Source organism: Helianthus annuus, chromosome 6 (genome assembly GCF_002127325.2).
Source record: "Helianthus annuus cultivar XRQ/B chromosome 6, HanXRQr2.0-SUNRISE, whole genome shotgun sequence".
Classification (NCBI taxonomy): Eukaryota; Viridiplantae; Streptophyta; class Magnoliopsida; order Asterales; family Asteraceae; genus Helianthus; species Helianthus annuus.
Genome location: NC_035438.2, coordinates 8,022,825 through 8,037,855, shown reverse-complemented (window position 1 = coordinate 8,037,855; position 15,031 = coordinate 8,022,825). Strand labels below are relative to the sequence as shown.

General features: G+C 34.0%; 1 protein-coding gene and 1 pseudogene across 1 annotated transcript; one reads left to right on the top strand and one right to left on the bottom strand.

The window, feature by feature from the left end:
* The first annotated feature begins 8,271 nt into the window (after positions 1-8,271).
* Positions 8,272-11,188, top strand: LOC110864566 (transcription factor bHLH94). Its single transcript, XM_022113666.2, has 3 exons — positions 8,272-8,853; positions 9,822-10,241; positions 10,830-11,188. Exons 1-3 carry the CDS (start codon positions 8,347-8,349, stop codon positions 10,938-10,940), a joined length of 1,038 nt encoding a protein of 345 aa, XP_021969358.1. The 5' UTR covers positions 8,272-8,346; the 3' UTR covers positions 10,941-11,188.
* Positions 11,189-12,451: 1,263 nt separating this feature from the next.
* Positions 12,452-14,588, bottom strand: LOC110863716 (annotated as a pseudogene).
* Between the last annotated feature and the right edge of the window lie 443 nt (positions 14,589-15,031).

The window sequence follows — 15,031 nt, the reverse complement described above, 5'->3', positions numbered from 1 at the left end:
ACAGCACATAAAATCTAGACATACACAAGCCTAAAAACACATCGATGACAAGCTAGCGTAGAATATCCATGAAAATCTTCTACTCAATTATTAACCCATTTCCTTATAGAAGAGACACGTACCCTGTCCCAAAAGCACCTACTCATTTAATCGGGAAACAATGTACCAGGCTTCATACTATGTTCCACACTATACACTTCTCTAGACATATCTAATCATATCCAACATACTAAATGTCAACATCTAGGCACGTACAACTAAAGGAATCCCAACTGATAATGTACATCACGGGACTCTGTCAAACCTACAAACCTCATTACAACCCCTAGTTACGACTCACAATCGACTTAACAAAGCGTTCATAGTTAGTACTCGAACCCCCAATAGTTTACGAAACATTAGAAAATACCAACTCGTCATAAAAGCTAAATATGATTTGCTTTCATAAAACTCATCAGATTGTAAAACATATTTATGTATGTATATCAGCCCAAAATATTAAGAAAACAGCATTAGAACTCATCGGTTGCAAAGCCTCAAATCCTCAAACTATCTATCCTGCAAACTCGTCCTCAATCGTGAACATGTATCCGAATATCCATGCTTACGAATCTGGTTCAACATAAATAATTACTATCCAATTCGAATTCCATGCATCCATGCACACATACGACTAACCATGTAAATTTCTCCACATTCGAACCCAATAACGCATCCAACTCCGTCACCATGAAATGTTTGATTCAAGAATCCGCCAAATCGGATCACCCATGACTCGCTTTAACTCGAGAACCCAAACCGATCCCCCGTGCATGCACAGGACCACTCCTTGTAACACCCCGAAAACGGGTTTGGCAATCAAACCACGTTAATAATAATGAACGGGTAAAATACCGTTAGTGGTAAAATTAACCCGGTGTATATAAGGATTTAAATAAACAATCCTATGTTAATCAAAAAGAAGAATAAACGCTTTGAGAAAACAAAGCCTATAAGAAGCCCAAGTTAACGAGACTTAAAAATAAAACGGATTATGACTTTTCCGAAACCACTAAGTAACTATTAATATCAACCTAGTTAGTTAAGTTTGGTTAAAACAATAATGAAAACATGAATTAGTTAAACCTTTATGAAAGTTGAAAACTTGAGGAAAGTTAAAGGGCCAAATATGAAAAACTGAAAACTAGTTTTAATTAAATAAAATCCTACACCAAACACACACACTAAGTGTGTGTTCTGGTCGAGACTTTCAGAAGAGCCAAGAGCTCTCACCTTCAAACCCTAGATTGCTCAAATTGATCAAATTGAAAGGCTCAATCGGTCCCAAATCGAAATCCAAGCTTATATTAGTGATCACCTAAGTGAGGGGATCACGAGGTATGTTAAATTTTGTCTTTTGATTACATCTTGAAATTCTGATGAACATTAGAAATCGAAATCTGAGCTTGATTGATTGATGCTTAGATGAAATTAGTAATGAAAAGATGTCTAGGAGTAAACCCTAGTCAATAACTTGTTGAATTAGTGTTAAATTATGAAGTTCATGATCATCCATTATGTGTGATTAATGGGTTTTGTAGAAACATGATGAACACTAGAATCATGACTATCAAACTAGTGTTATTTGAACTCTATGAAGTTAATCTTGATATTGAACCATGAATTAGATGATTATTTAGTAAAAGATGTTGAAATTGGCAAGATAAGTAATCATGGAGTTTGATTATTTATTTTATAAAATTATGCTCATTAGGTGTTTGTTAAAACGCCTAAGAGAAAACTAAATGTTGAAATTCAGAACAAAACGCATATTTGAATGATGTTGTGAATTATGCGTTATATAACATGAATAGAGTGCTAAACGAACCGTTGATTGAACTCTATAGACAAAGGAATCGAGTCTCCAAGCGGATAAGCCGGAGCGGACACACGCTTGAAGGGAATGCTTTAAAGGTACGCGACTTGTCATCTCGTTACATTTATGTAGACAAGCTTAGTTAAAATATGTTTAAGGTTGATATAGCGAAAATGGTTAAGTTGGTATGTCAATGAAGTGATGGAATTCACTCGACAACCAAATGGGTCAAGTTAATGGTTAAAATAATAGTGATCAAATTAAAGATACCATTTGGTAAAAGTTATAACGGGTTGGACAATCTAAGAAAATGTTTTTTTTAGTAGTAAAAACTCACGGTGCGAACCGGAATTGGTCCAAGGGACATGATGGTATTAATATACCATCATATGTTGATAAATGGTCATGTCGACTAAACGGGTCAAATGGCGTGTTAATACCATTTGACAATAATAACTGACGACTACTTGTTCAATTTTGTGATTACAGGAAATAACATATGTTGCGTAGCTTAAATTAGAAAATTTAAAGCAAGAGGTATGTAAACGGGTCAATGCTATGACCCGAGCCAGGTACATATAGTTAGATTTATAGTTAAAAGTGGTATTGTGGTCAATTAATCAGTGGAAGTCCTTCGTCGTAAATTGACGGACTAAAATTGACCAAAAAGGCCTTGATGGGTATATTGGGCAAACGACCCATATGGGGTGTTTGGAAACTTGCATTATGATTATGAGATTTAGGTAGATACCTTGAATGCGGAATCATGAAGTGTGAAAGGAAAAGAACGAGTTTTAGACTAAAATGCTTAATATTCTCTAAATGGGTCGAAAGGGTTTTATGTGCATACGTAAACCATAATAAAATTTCGAACCTGAGTAAAGGACTTTGGGTTAAATACATTGGTGTATATATTTTGTTGTTTAAAAACCAAGTGGGTGGTTTTAAATACAAACGGGTCAAAATGTTGATTTTGAATAATAAGCCGATTGCTTAAAAATTTGGAATTTTATTAGTTTGAATGTTAAATTTTAACTCCATATGATGGAGAATTAAATTACGAACGCGTAGGAAAAAGAATCGTGAAAAACGGATTTGTAAAATGAAAGTTATGCACATTTTAGTGCATAATAAGTTAGTAAAACGGAGCTGGGCAGTTGCAGCATCAGGAAACAAACATTTTGTGATTAGACGGTCGCGCCCCGCCAGGGGCGGTGGCGGCCCGAGAGAAAAGAGGAGGAAGGGGTCGCGCCCCGCGAGGACCTCCAGTGCTGGCAAATTGATTTTTTTTTGTTTGACCCATATAACTTGTTTGAACTTGATATTTAACAATCAAAACTAACTTTTAAGTTGGTTTTGATCATAGGTAAATGTCAGGAGTGCCCGGATGAAGATCAAGCTCAGAGAAGAACCGAACGCGATCAAGATACACGCTTCCGCACATAGTTTTGTCGTTATTTATAAAACAGAAAATTTTATACCAACGAAGATGTAATGTTTTAAAACATGAAGAGTTTTAATTAACCTGTATTTTCCAATGTATTAGAAATTATAATTTCATGATTTTGGTTTTAAATTAAATGAAAACCGCTTAATAATAGTAAGGGTGTTACACTCCCATACAAAACCCTAGCACCATATACGACTCACACTGCCTACTGGAATCACCAACTTGATCCCCACCGTCGTACGACACCACCGTAACACCGACAACCTCCCCTAACGGCTACTGCACACACACCGATAACCACCGCCACCATTCGCCGATCCATATCACCATTGTCCAACCACAACCTCTCCACTGCATCCACAACCGACTGCCACAACTACTCTAACACCATCATCACCACCTCAACCCTAGACTAGTGCCATCGTCAATCCATCATCACTCGACACCGTCATCATCATCACACCAACCCTAACGGATCCCCATATACGTTAAATCCCTCAACCCTGTCGATTCCCGTGTGATTCAGAACGCACACACACAACACGACCAATGTAAACTGGTTAGAAGATTACCTAAAAGTCGAATGGATAATAAGAACCAAGCTTTGGCTCATCGTCTTCTTCTCCTCGCCTCGCTTTTTCGTCACACACACCTAGGTCGATAATGACCTAGGGTTTCCCTTTCAACTAGTTTTTATCAAGACTAGTCACATCTGGGTCCACGTAATTTAGTTTCACGTGTCTAAATCCCAACAATAACCCATAAAACTGCGGACTAACGTCCATCAAGCTATTTAATTCCGTCAAATCATAATCGTCAATCAATAGATCGTTTCGTCTCGTAGGTAAGGTCCGCCTAATTCAATTTCTTAAAATAATTTGATGGTTAGATTCGTTGTGTTATATTTAACTTAAAGTATTACATCAACCAAATGTTCCTCATGGATATAACATCCACTTACCCGATATGTTACATGGTAGTTACTTTGTTTTTTCATGACTTGATGAGGAACATAAGAATGTAACCTTAATATCACCTGCAAAACATATGATAAATCTTATGTACAAATGAGAATCACTAGGAAGATATGTTGGATTGTTTAATCGCAATCAAGTGGGTCGAACGGGTATCAATTTAATTGCACATTTTCTTCACATGTATAATTGTTGATTCGAGCTTCTTAAAGACACTTCTCTTCACCATAGTTGCCTGACGATGTCCGAATAAACTTCTCATGATCGTAACCATGACTTAGTATTTTTATGTTTCAAATAATATCTCAGTGATTTGCTACTCATGATCTCAAGAAGTTAAGGTTGTTAGTTTGGCAAGTTTCACTTGCTAAGGGAACTTAGCGCGGGCAACATGATTTTCTTTTATTTGATATTCGATCAATATCTACTTACCTTATTTATCACAAGGTAGTAATATTGTTTTTGCATGACTAGACGATGATAGAATGCAATTCTCAGAACACCTCAAAACATACGCTACATCTTATATACCATTGAGAATCATAAGGAAAGTGTGTTGGGTTGTTTAATTGGAAGTAAGCGGGCCAAACGAGTATTGGATTAATCGCACAATTTCTTCTCCTACTTATTTATATATTCGAGATTCTTAAAGACGCTTCTCTTCCCTATAGTTGTCTCACAATGTTTAGTTAAAATTCTCGTGGTCATAGTTTCCTTCAAAATTCTAAGAACACCTACAAAACACACGCTACATCTTATATACCATTGAGAATCACAAGGAAAGATGTTGGATTGTTTAATCAAAAGAAAGTGGGTCCAATGAGTATTGGAATGATTGCACAATTCTTCTCGTACTTAATTATACATTCGAGATTCTTGAAGACATTTCTCTTCCTGATAGTTACCTCACAATGTCTAAGTTAAGTTTCACGTAAGCATAACCATGACTTAGTTTTGATGCTTTTCATTTAATATCTTAGTAACTGATACTTGTGATCTTAAGAAGTTATGATTGTTGATCCGGTTATTTTCTCTTGCTAAGGGAACGTGGCGCGGACAACATGATTGAATCATAGTAATTCAATGTTTTCTAGACAATGTGTTAGTTGTTTGATGTTTGTAAGACGATGTCAGCTGGTATTCGTCTCTCATGTCAAGAGGTACATGTACATCATGAAATCATGAAAACCAATCATTATAAATTACAATGAGCTATCGTGAAAAACCAACCTAAACATGCGAAAGTGTATTTTTTTTAAATAATTCTACAAAAACTACGTCTAAAACTAAAAAAGAAACTTTTTTTTCTATAATTTATTTAAAGAGTAAATATGATAAATAAGATTTTAGCAATTTACTAAAAAGCTAAATATGTATATACGATTTTTTTTTTCTAAAACTAAAAAAGAAAATTCTTACTTTTCGAGATTTTAACTTAAAAGCTAAATATGATAAATAAGAGTAAGATAATATAATATTTTGTTAGACCAAGAAAAGTAAGAAATTTATCTAAAACGAACAAGTAGGCCTGTAAATGAACCGTACGTTCATGAATTGTTCGTGAACTTGTTCGGCGGGAAGTTCGTTTATATTCGTTTATTTAATAAATGAACGAACACGAACAAAAAATTTAGTTCGTTTAATTAAATGAACAAACATGAACGCACCTTGTGTTCGTTCATTTATGTTCGTGAACACTCATTTATGTTCGTTTATTTACGTTCGTTAAATTTGAGTAAATACATAAATAGTTATATTTATATAAATACTACGTTTTCTAACTACTTATATAAATATAATTAATTAGTAATTGAGTTTTCTAGTAATAAAAAATGAAATTTTAGAATTTTTCTTAAATCACTTACTTAATATTTATATAAAAAGCTACTTAATTTTAGTATCTATGAACCCTAATTTAGATGTGTTTTCGGATGAACTGTATTACATTAGACTTGTTTGTTTGTGTTCACTAATGTTAAATAGTGTTTGTTTATATTTGTTCAATTACGTTCATTTGTGTTCGTTTATGTTTGTTCAACCATTTTTGTTTATGTTTATTTAAATATGTTCAGCTATTTTTTTTGTTTATATTTGTTTGTGTTCGTTTATGTTCGTAAACTGTTCGTTTAGGCTTTAATGGAACGAACATAAACGAACACGAACATGCCTGATTTCTTAATGAACGAACACGAACAAAAAAATGTGTTCGATTATATGTTCGTGTTCGTGTTCATGTTCGGTTAAAGTTAAGTGAACGAACACGAACATGCCTATGTTCGTGTTTGTTCGATTCGTTTACAGGCCTACGAACAAATAATTTTACATAAGTTTCTCTTTCAAACCGGCCTTTTGATCAAATATGGCTTTCTCATTTACATCTGCCAGGCCAAATAATAAATTTCTTTTTCTTCCTATTTTGTGTGAATTGACTTGCGAAGCCAAATGTTGAATATCCAGTTAAAATAAATACTTGAAACAAATAATTGAAAGTCATCATTAAGCTCGCCATAATATTTTTACTGAAATGCATTCTTTTTGTTCTTCATAATTTATATATATTGTCTCTATTTGAAAAGAGACAACAATGAACATAACTAATAAATGAGAGTGAAATACCAAAATAGTGAAAGCGATATTTTGGAAATAAAAAGAAAGAAAGAAGATATAAGGCATATTTTTAAAATAATATATTTAATAAAATATATTTTGGGTACAAAAGACCCCATTCTCACAATTACATGTTTATCTAAACTACATCCGGATCGTTTTCTAAATTATATATTGGCAAAAGTATTTTTATTTTTTCATGGAAGTTAACTTTTTAGCCCGATATTGGTTATGCACGACAATAAAAAAACGATCAAAATTTGACTGAAATACACTCATAAACACTTAGTTTTGTAGTAACAAGATTACGCAAACAAGATTTTAGTTCATCCACAATGTCCGTGTTTCATAAACCTTCACAGACTGTCACCTCAGATTCAAATCAGATATTCAATCTTTCACTAAAATCCTTACTTTTCACACAATGTACAAACATCCATAAATCACATTCAATATATACGTGTGTCTGCACGCGAGAGAGTGAGGTCCCGCCTACTTTGTTCGAAATCAAATCTAAAATTTCGAACGAAGACCATAAACTTCTCAAGTAGACGTGTGCCACAATATACAAACTTTTGAGATGGAGTCTTGCTTTTTGCCAATGTATCCAGACACAATTTTTCTATATTGTGGTGCTCTTAGGTCATGTGTAGTGGTGGTATAAGACATATGGTAAATGTGTAAGAAAGTGTGGTTATTTAACTTGAGTGTGTAGTGAGTGGTTATATAGATAGGGGTTTATATACTGTATATATATATATATATATATATATATATATATATATATATATATATATATATGTTTGTGTGAGAGAAAGTCGCTTATAACACCGCTATATATATTACCCATTCAATTATATAACCCTCACAGCGCCCTGGGGGCAGTGTTCCGGGGGCTATGGAGCACTATGGGTTACATAACCCCCTTTATCACGCTCCACTAGACAAGAGTTTAGAGTTGGATAAAAATTTTGTAAAGTTAAGTTGAAACAGAAGCGAAAGTGCTCACCGTTATATTTTTTATTGCGATCTTCCTTTGAGAGAAACAAGGAACCTAGTAGTACCACTGAAAATTACTATGAAAAAATAAAAAAGAAATATATATATTTTACTAATGTTTTTTTTTTAACAGTGGATTCGAAACCATATCAATGAGATAAAGTCTTAGTAACTATTACTATTAATAAATCTTTAGTAACATACATGAATAATACTAATGATAACTACTTATGAGACTTATGTCTTGAGTGCATGCTAACAAATTCTAACCATCCAAACACAAATGTTGGCAAAATAATTGATTGCTAGTGTATAGCATAGCATAGCATAGGGTTACACTACACTACTGTTCCCTCATATAATATAAATAGATACAAGTGAACAAACACAAAAGCCTAAAGTTGCCACACATAAGATAACAAAAAGATAGATAGAAAGAGAGGAGAGAGAGAGAGTGTAATATGGCTTTAGAAACACTTTCTTCCAATGAACTCCTCAACTTCATAATCTATGACACCATCTCTGCAACCCCTTTTACCTGCAATGACTCATCTGAAACCACTACAACTAACCCTTGTAGCAGCTTCTTCTTCCATATCCAAAACCAGAACTCTAACCCTAACCCTAATCCAATATCTCAACAACTTGCAGGAACTGCCATGGAGATTATGAGTTCTAATTCTTCTCTCACAACAACCACTGCAAAGATGTCTATGGCTGTGCAAGCTTACTGCAGTGGCAATATAGCAGAAAAGAATTACACTAACAACAACAATAATAATAATAATATTCAGAATTTAGGGGTGCAGAAGAAGAAAAGGAGAAGAAGGTCTAGGGTTTGCAAGAACAAAGAAGAAGCTGAAACTCAAAGAATGACCCACATTGCCGTTGAGAGAAATCGCCGGAAACAAATGAATGAACATCTAGCTGTGTTGCGGTCTCTCATGCCGGAATCTTACGTCCAAAGGGTTTGTAGTTTCTTCTTTTTACTTTTTTTTTTTTTTTAATTTTGAATTGTTTAATTCTGTATTGATTATAATTAAAGTTTCTGAAATAAATTCGTAGGTTATAAAAAGACATTTCACATATGTGGAAGTAAATTAAACTAGAATATATCTAGGTATTTAAGTTCTACAAAAATATTATAAGCTTGAATTAATTGACGTACTTCTTCTTTCTTTTAATAATTTTTGTTTTTTTTAATTCATTTATCTTTAAAGAATACATTGAAAACCTTCGAATTCGAATTCACTTTATGGTGTCGTAAAAAGTGCAAAAGGCTGTAACTGTAAGTTTTTTGGTTGATAGAAGACGCAATGAATCTATGTTCTTTTTAAATAGTGCTTCTAGGAATCATATTTTAATTTCTTTTTATAATTCTTCTTGGCTAAAACGTTAGTTTAACCTAGCTTGTGCTTGAATAAGTTTATGTAAATACGAATGTTGATTTATATCTTTATTAATAATAATTATAATTTTAAACCAAGTCATGACTACTCTCTCTCTTGTTACAAAATCTTAAAACACTGTAATTAACAGTGCTTGATATCTATAAAAGCAGTCTCTTCTTTTTAGAGATCCTTTTTCTTGTCAATTTGTCGGATGCAATGAACAACAATAAACATGACAAAGTTTTACGGTTTCAAATGGTTGACTTCAATGTTTAGACTTGCAATGTTAATAATTAAGTAGTTGTACATCCCTCACCGGAAGGATATTTTTAAGATAATGACAACTCTTCCTCTATTATTAATCAATATTCTAAATTTTTCATCGTTATATAGGTTATATAGTACTAATATATATAACGGCTTTAATTTGTCATTAACATTCATATGTGTTTGTTAATGACAAATTAAAGCTGATATATATTACTATTAATATGAATATTATTATACCTTATTTTTTTCATTAATGACGGTTATACCCCTTACAGGGTGACCAAGCTTCCATAGTTGGTGGTGCAATAGAATTTGTGAAGGAGCTTGAACATCTCTTGCAATCTCTTGAAGCTCAAAAGTTTGTCTTTACTCAACAACAAGAAGAAGGTGGTGGAGAAGATGGTAATTTCACAAAATTAACATCATCAGCTGCCCCACCATTTTCACAGTTTTTTTCCTACCCACAATACACTTGCTCTCAAATTCCCAACAAGTACACTTCTAAAAGCAAGGCAGCCGTTGCCGACATCGAGGTTACTTTGATCGAAACACACGCTAATCTTCGGATCCTCTCGCGAAAACGGCTCAATCAAGTCTCCAAAATGGTGGCTTGTTTTCAAACACTTCATTTGTCTGTACTACACCTCAATGTCACCACCTTGGACCCTTTGGTTCTCTACTCCATCAGTGTTAAGGTAACTAAATTCAATTACTAAATTAAATAAAATTAAATAAATTAATTTAAAGAGGATATAACATATATATGCATTGCTCATGCAAAAGTGTGGAGATGAAAATGACTTTACAATGAATGACTTCACAATGCAATAACCAGCTTTTGAGATACCAACAGTAGCTTCCCTTTTTTTATCATTATACATCAATTCTTTTTTCTTGGAAAATCAAAACTTTCATCATGGTCAAAGAAAAAGAAATATAACAAAGTGGTCTATAACTCTATATATCCCTTTTACAACTTTTTTTGACGTGGTATTCTCCAATAATTTACCAATAATACATTGAAAGACATCATTTTGGTGTTTGAAAAAAAGATACATTTAACAAAAAGGTATACTGAAATTTATTGAACCAGGAGGGTGTTTTTGGGAATTCCATCAGGTGTGACCAAATTCCGTTAATGTTATCGAAATGATGAGTTGAAAAGGATGTTTGTTTCCATAAACGTTATTGTTTCCAAGTTTACATTGTTTGTCATGTCATTAAATTTAAGGAAATATGATCAACATATATGAAATTTAATTTATTCAAGGAAAAATATGCAGGTGGAAGAAGGATGCAGACTCAACTCAGCAGATGAGATAGCAGGTGCAGTCCACCAGATGCTTAGAATAATTGAGGAGGAAGCTACCCTATGTGTTGATTCCATAAACTAGAAATAGCTGCTTGTGTGTTATCATTTTACCCCTTTGGGCTTCTGTAAAATCACCATAATGCCTCTCTCTCTCTCTCTCTCTCTAAGTGCACAGTAGAATCTGCTCTTATGTATCACAGTAGTTGTCTCTAGTTGAGTTAGATGTTTTCAAAGATTAACTGAGTGATGTGAGTTGAATGGTGAATTATTTATGCTATGATCAACATGTATAAAATTATTATTGAATGGCATTTTGAGCCATAGTATGCATAGGTTATTTGCACACCTCAACGTATACAGTGGAGGAGCTTGACCAAAAGTTCCGGGGGCGTAAAGTCATTGGACCCAATTTATATATTATATAAATATTTAGGCAAAATAATTGGGGTATCCTATATAATTTTAAAAAACTTCGATGAAAAATCGGAAAATTTACACTGCTAACTGAAATATTGAGGGGGCGGATGCACCCCCAAGTTTAAGCTAAGCTACACCCCTGAACGTGTATATATATTACCTATAACATATGATGTGGTAATAAATTTATTTATTGTATAAATGATGAAACTTTGGTTTCCAAGAATAAGTAACTTAAATAAACCATCATATTTGAAAATTTTCATTGAAAATCATAGTACTTAGGAAAGTTTAGTTTTTTTTTAAGAATGATGGTTGATAGGAACAAAAACCCAAATTTATTCATTTAAAGGTCTATAAGAGAAGGCAAAGAGAAAGACAAACAGTACAGCATAAATTCCCTTTTACGTTTGTATTTTTGTGGTCTATAAGATATCTTCAAATTTGCACTCTCCTCATGAAATGCCAAACCTTTGGTTTGGGGAAGAGAAATCTGAAAAGGAGTTGTGCTTCAGTGTCATGCATGCAAATATCCATGTTTTTGTCTTGAGAAACTTAAAAGAATTGCATAAAAAATACAGGTAAAATCTCCAAACTAGTCAAGTTGACCCTGTTAATTTTTCTTATCAAAATAGTCATTGAAGTTTAGCTGATTAAAAAATTGTAGGCTAAGTCTAATTAGTTGCCATCCAAAGGCAAGAACAAATTACACTACTAGAAAACTAGGTTTTTCCGACCGCAATTTTGGTCGCAAACCAGTCGCAATTGCCCTGTTGCGACCGTTTTCCGACCGGAACTGCGATCAGAAAAACACCCGTCGCAATTGCTCTACTCCGACTAACTTGCGACTGCTGCTATCTTTTGCGACCCAGGTTTTGCGACTTTAATAATGGTCACAAATATTGCGACTGCTCTTGGTTTTGTGGGACTTTGGTTGCGACGGTCTTGATGCGACCGTATTCCGACCGCATGCCTTTTACAAATTGCGATCGTTTACCGACCGCATGCCTTTTACAAATTGCGACCGTTTTCCGACTGCTTGCCTTTTGAAAAGTTGCGACCGTTTTTGCGGTCGCAATTTTTATTAATCATAGCCATTTTCTGTTTTAACCTGCATATAATATCAGTTTTAAAATTTACATATTATCAAATTTTCATAATTATAAAACATTCCACTTAAAATATCAAATACCAAAGTTATCATAACAAAATACATATTCAAAACAAAGTTGTTATACGTTTTGAAACCTAAGTCAATGATTATGCATTTTGAAACCTAGCCTCTTTTTATTACTTCAATGTTTGCCATTCTTTCATGCATAGCCTCTTTCTCCGCCTTATCTTTCTCCACCACCAACCCCGCAATAATATCGTTCAACCTTTCTTTTTCTTCTTTTTCTTTCACTATATCTTGGACTAGTGGGAATGCCCGCGCGTTGCCGCGGGTGTCCAGATGCATGAGTCGTCGTGTGGTCGTCTTCTGTAGAAATTACAACACGGGTGCTCGCTATCGCATCAATGCCAGCTGTAACCGCAACATCGAGTACTCAAGGAGTTTTACAAGAGCCTGTAAAACAGATATTAGAATCAAATGTAAATAACTTAGAAATTTTGACCCGATCCGACACAACCTGCTCATTTTGACAATAATAAATTGAAACATCAAACCTTAACAATGAGATCAACCACCTTATAAGCTGCATCAACCGGTCCTGTTCCAGTAGAACAGGCGATTTGTTTTGTCCCGTCATCTGCTATTAACTTAACTGTTGCGGTTGAAAGACCTAAAGTCCCGCACGTCACCTGTAGATTATAATTAGTTTCAACACGTTTAAAAAATAAAAACTATACATATGCAAACGCGGCCTTATACGTACCTGTACATCTCCAAACTTCCAAATAACGGTGGGCTGGAAAACCTCATCGGATACCAGTGCTATTAAATCATCATCGGTAATAACCTTTTTAATTTCGGCAACCGATTTAAACCGCCAAAACAAATCATTAAGTTCCCTCCCATCAATGTCATAACCAAGCTGAACATACAAAATACATAACAACAAAGGTGTCAGTTTCTTCATATTTAGAGATCAATGTGTTCATATATCATAACTACACTCTACCTCAAATAGTGTAGTTTTCAAAGCATGCTGTCCACTAATCAATAATATTTGAAAATTGTTAGACTACTATATTTCAATAACTCAAAAGAAAGAGTAAAATGCCATTTGCGTCCCTGAGGTTTGACCACCTTTATGACTACTATATTTCAATAACTCAAAGGTTTGGTTTTCCGCATCTGAATACAAAGATTTTAAATGTTGCCATATTCACCCGACTCGTTAACTCCATCTATTTTTCTCCATTAAATGATGGGCATTTCCGTCTTTTTAGACATTTTTATTAGAATAAAAACACTATAAGTAATAAAGATCCACCTCTGTTGACTTTCTCCCCATCCAAATGTTTTAATCATCATAAAAAAATGTCTAAAAAGATGAAAATACCCATGACTAAACGTTAAAAAGATGGGTTAATGAGTTGGATGAAAATGGCAATATTTCAAACCTTTTGGATCCAGGTGTAGAAAAACAAACCTTTGGACGAAAGTCGCAAAAGCGGTCAAACCTCAGGGACGAAAATGGCATTTTACTCCAAAAGAAAATACAATAAAAAGTAGACAAACTGTAATTTTAATTACCTAAGTTTTCCAAGTGTAAGACCAGATTCGCTAGATCTAAAAAGTCCAATATCTTCAGAAGACATGATTTCGTATGTATTTCTTTTCTTTAGCATTCCATCTTGATGGATTCCACTTTCATGAGCAAACGCATTAGCACCGACAATAGCCTTGTGAGGCTGCACCTGCAGTCCACTGTACTCTTCCACCTAAACACAATATTAAAAGTAAACGAGACATCAAATGTTAAGAATCATATGTATGTAAACGAAATTAGGAAACGAAAGTAATAAAAAGTAAAATCGGAAAAATATGTATGTAAACGTACCTCTAAAGTATTGACGGTAGAAAGTCCTAGATCATTCTGGCAGTGGGTAGAAACGATGACATTCTCGATGCCCGGCGCATTGGCCTTTATGTCAGCAATGAGCTGCCCAAATTCAAGGCAAGATAGGTGGCTCGGGTAATGGGTGACCATCAGAGCATTTTTAATTACTTTTTGATAAATAATTTATGTATTTAGTTTTTATAACAAAAGCACTATAATTCAATCATAACCTGAATCTTTGAGAAATAGACTTAGAAGGATGTATGTATTACAAAAAAGACTAAGATGACTATCAACATGTTCAACCCATTTACCCACTTGCGATAGAAAACAACCCAAATGAATGAATATTGAGTAAATTGGTCAAAACTACCACCTTATTAATAGGACTGATTGCATATTTCAGGCCTAACTGGGCTTAAAGGGACCAGAACTTTTGGGCTCTGATCAGGCCTAGGACTTTGGGCCAAGCCCAAATGTGTATTTATAGGACCAACTCAAATGCTGATGTGTCCGCACTATCATTTGTAACACTGCTAAAATCTTTCGACTATAACTCACGTTTATTAATAACGAACTCATTAACCCTTTTGTGACAAGCCAAAATAAGTTAGGCTGGGTGAAGAAGCATATATAATGAAGAAGGCATATTTCAGAAGGCATATATAATGAAGAAGCCAAAAATGCTCCATAACCAACTTGGCATCAACAACCCATATATCACAGTTGTAAGCATGTTCAATACTTT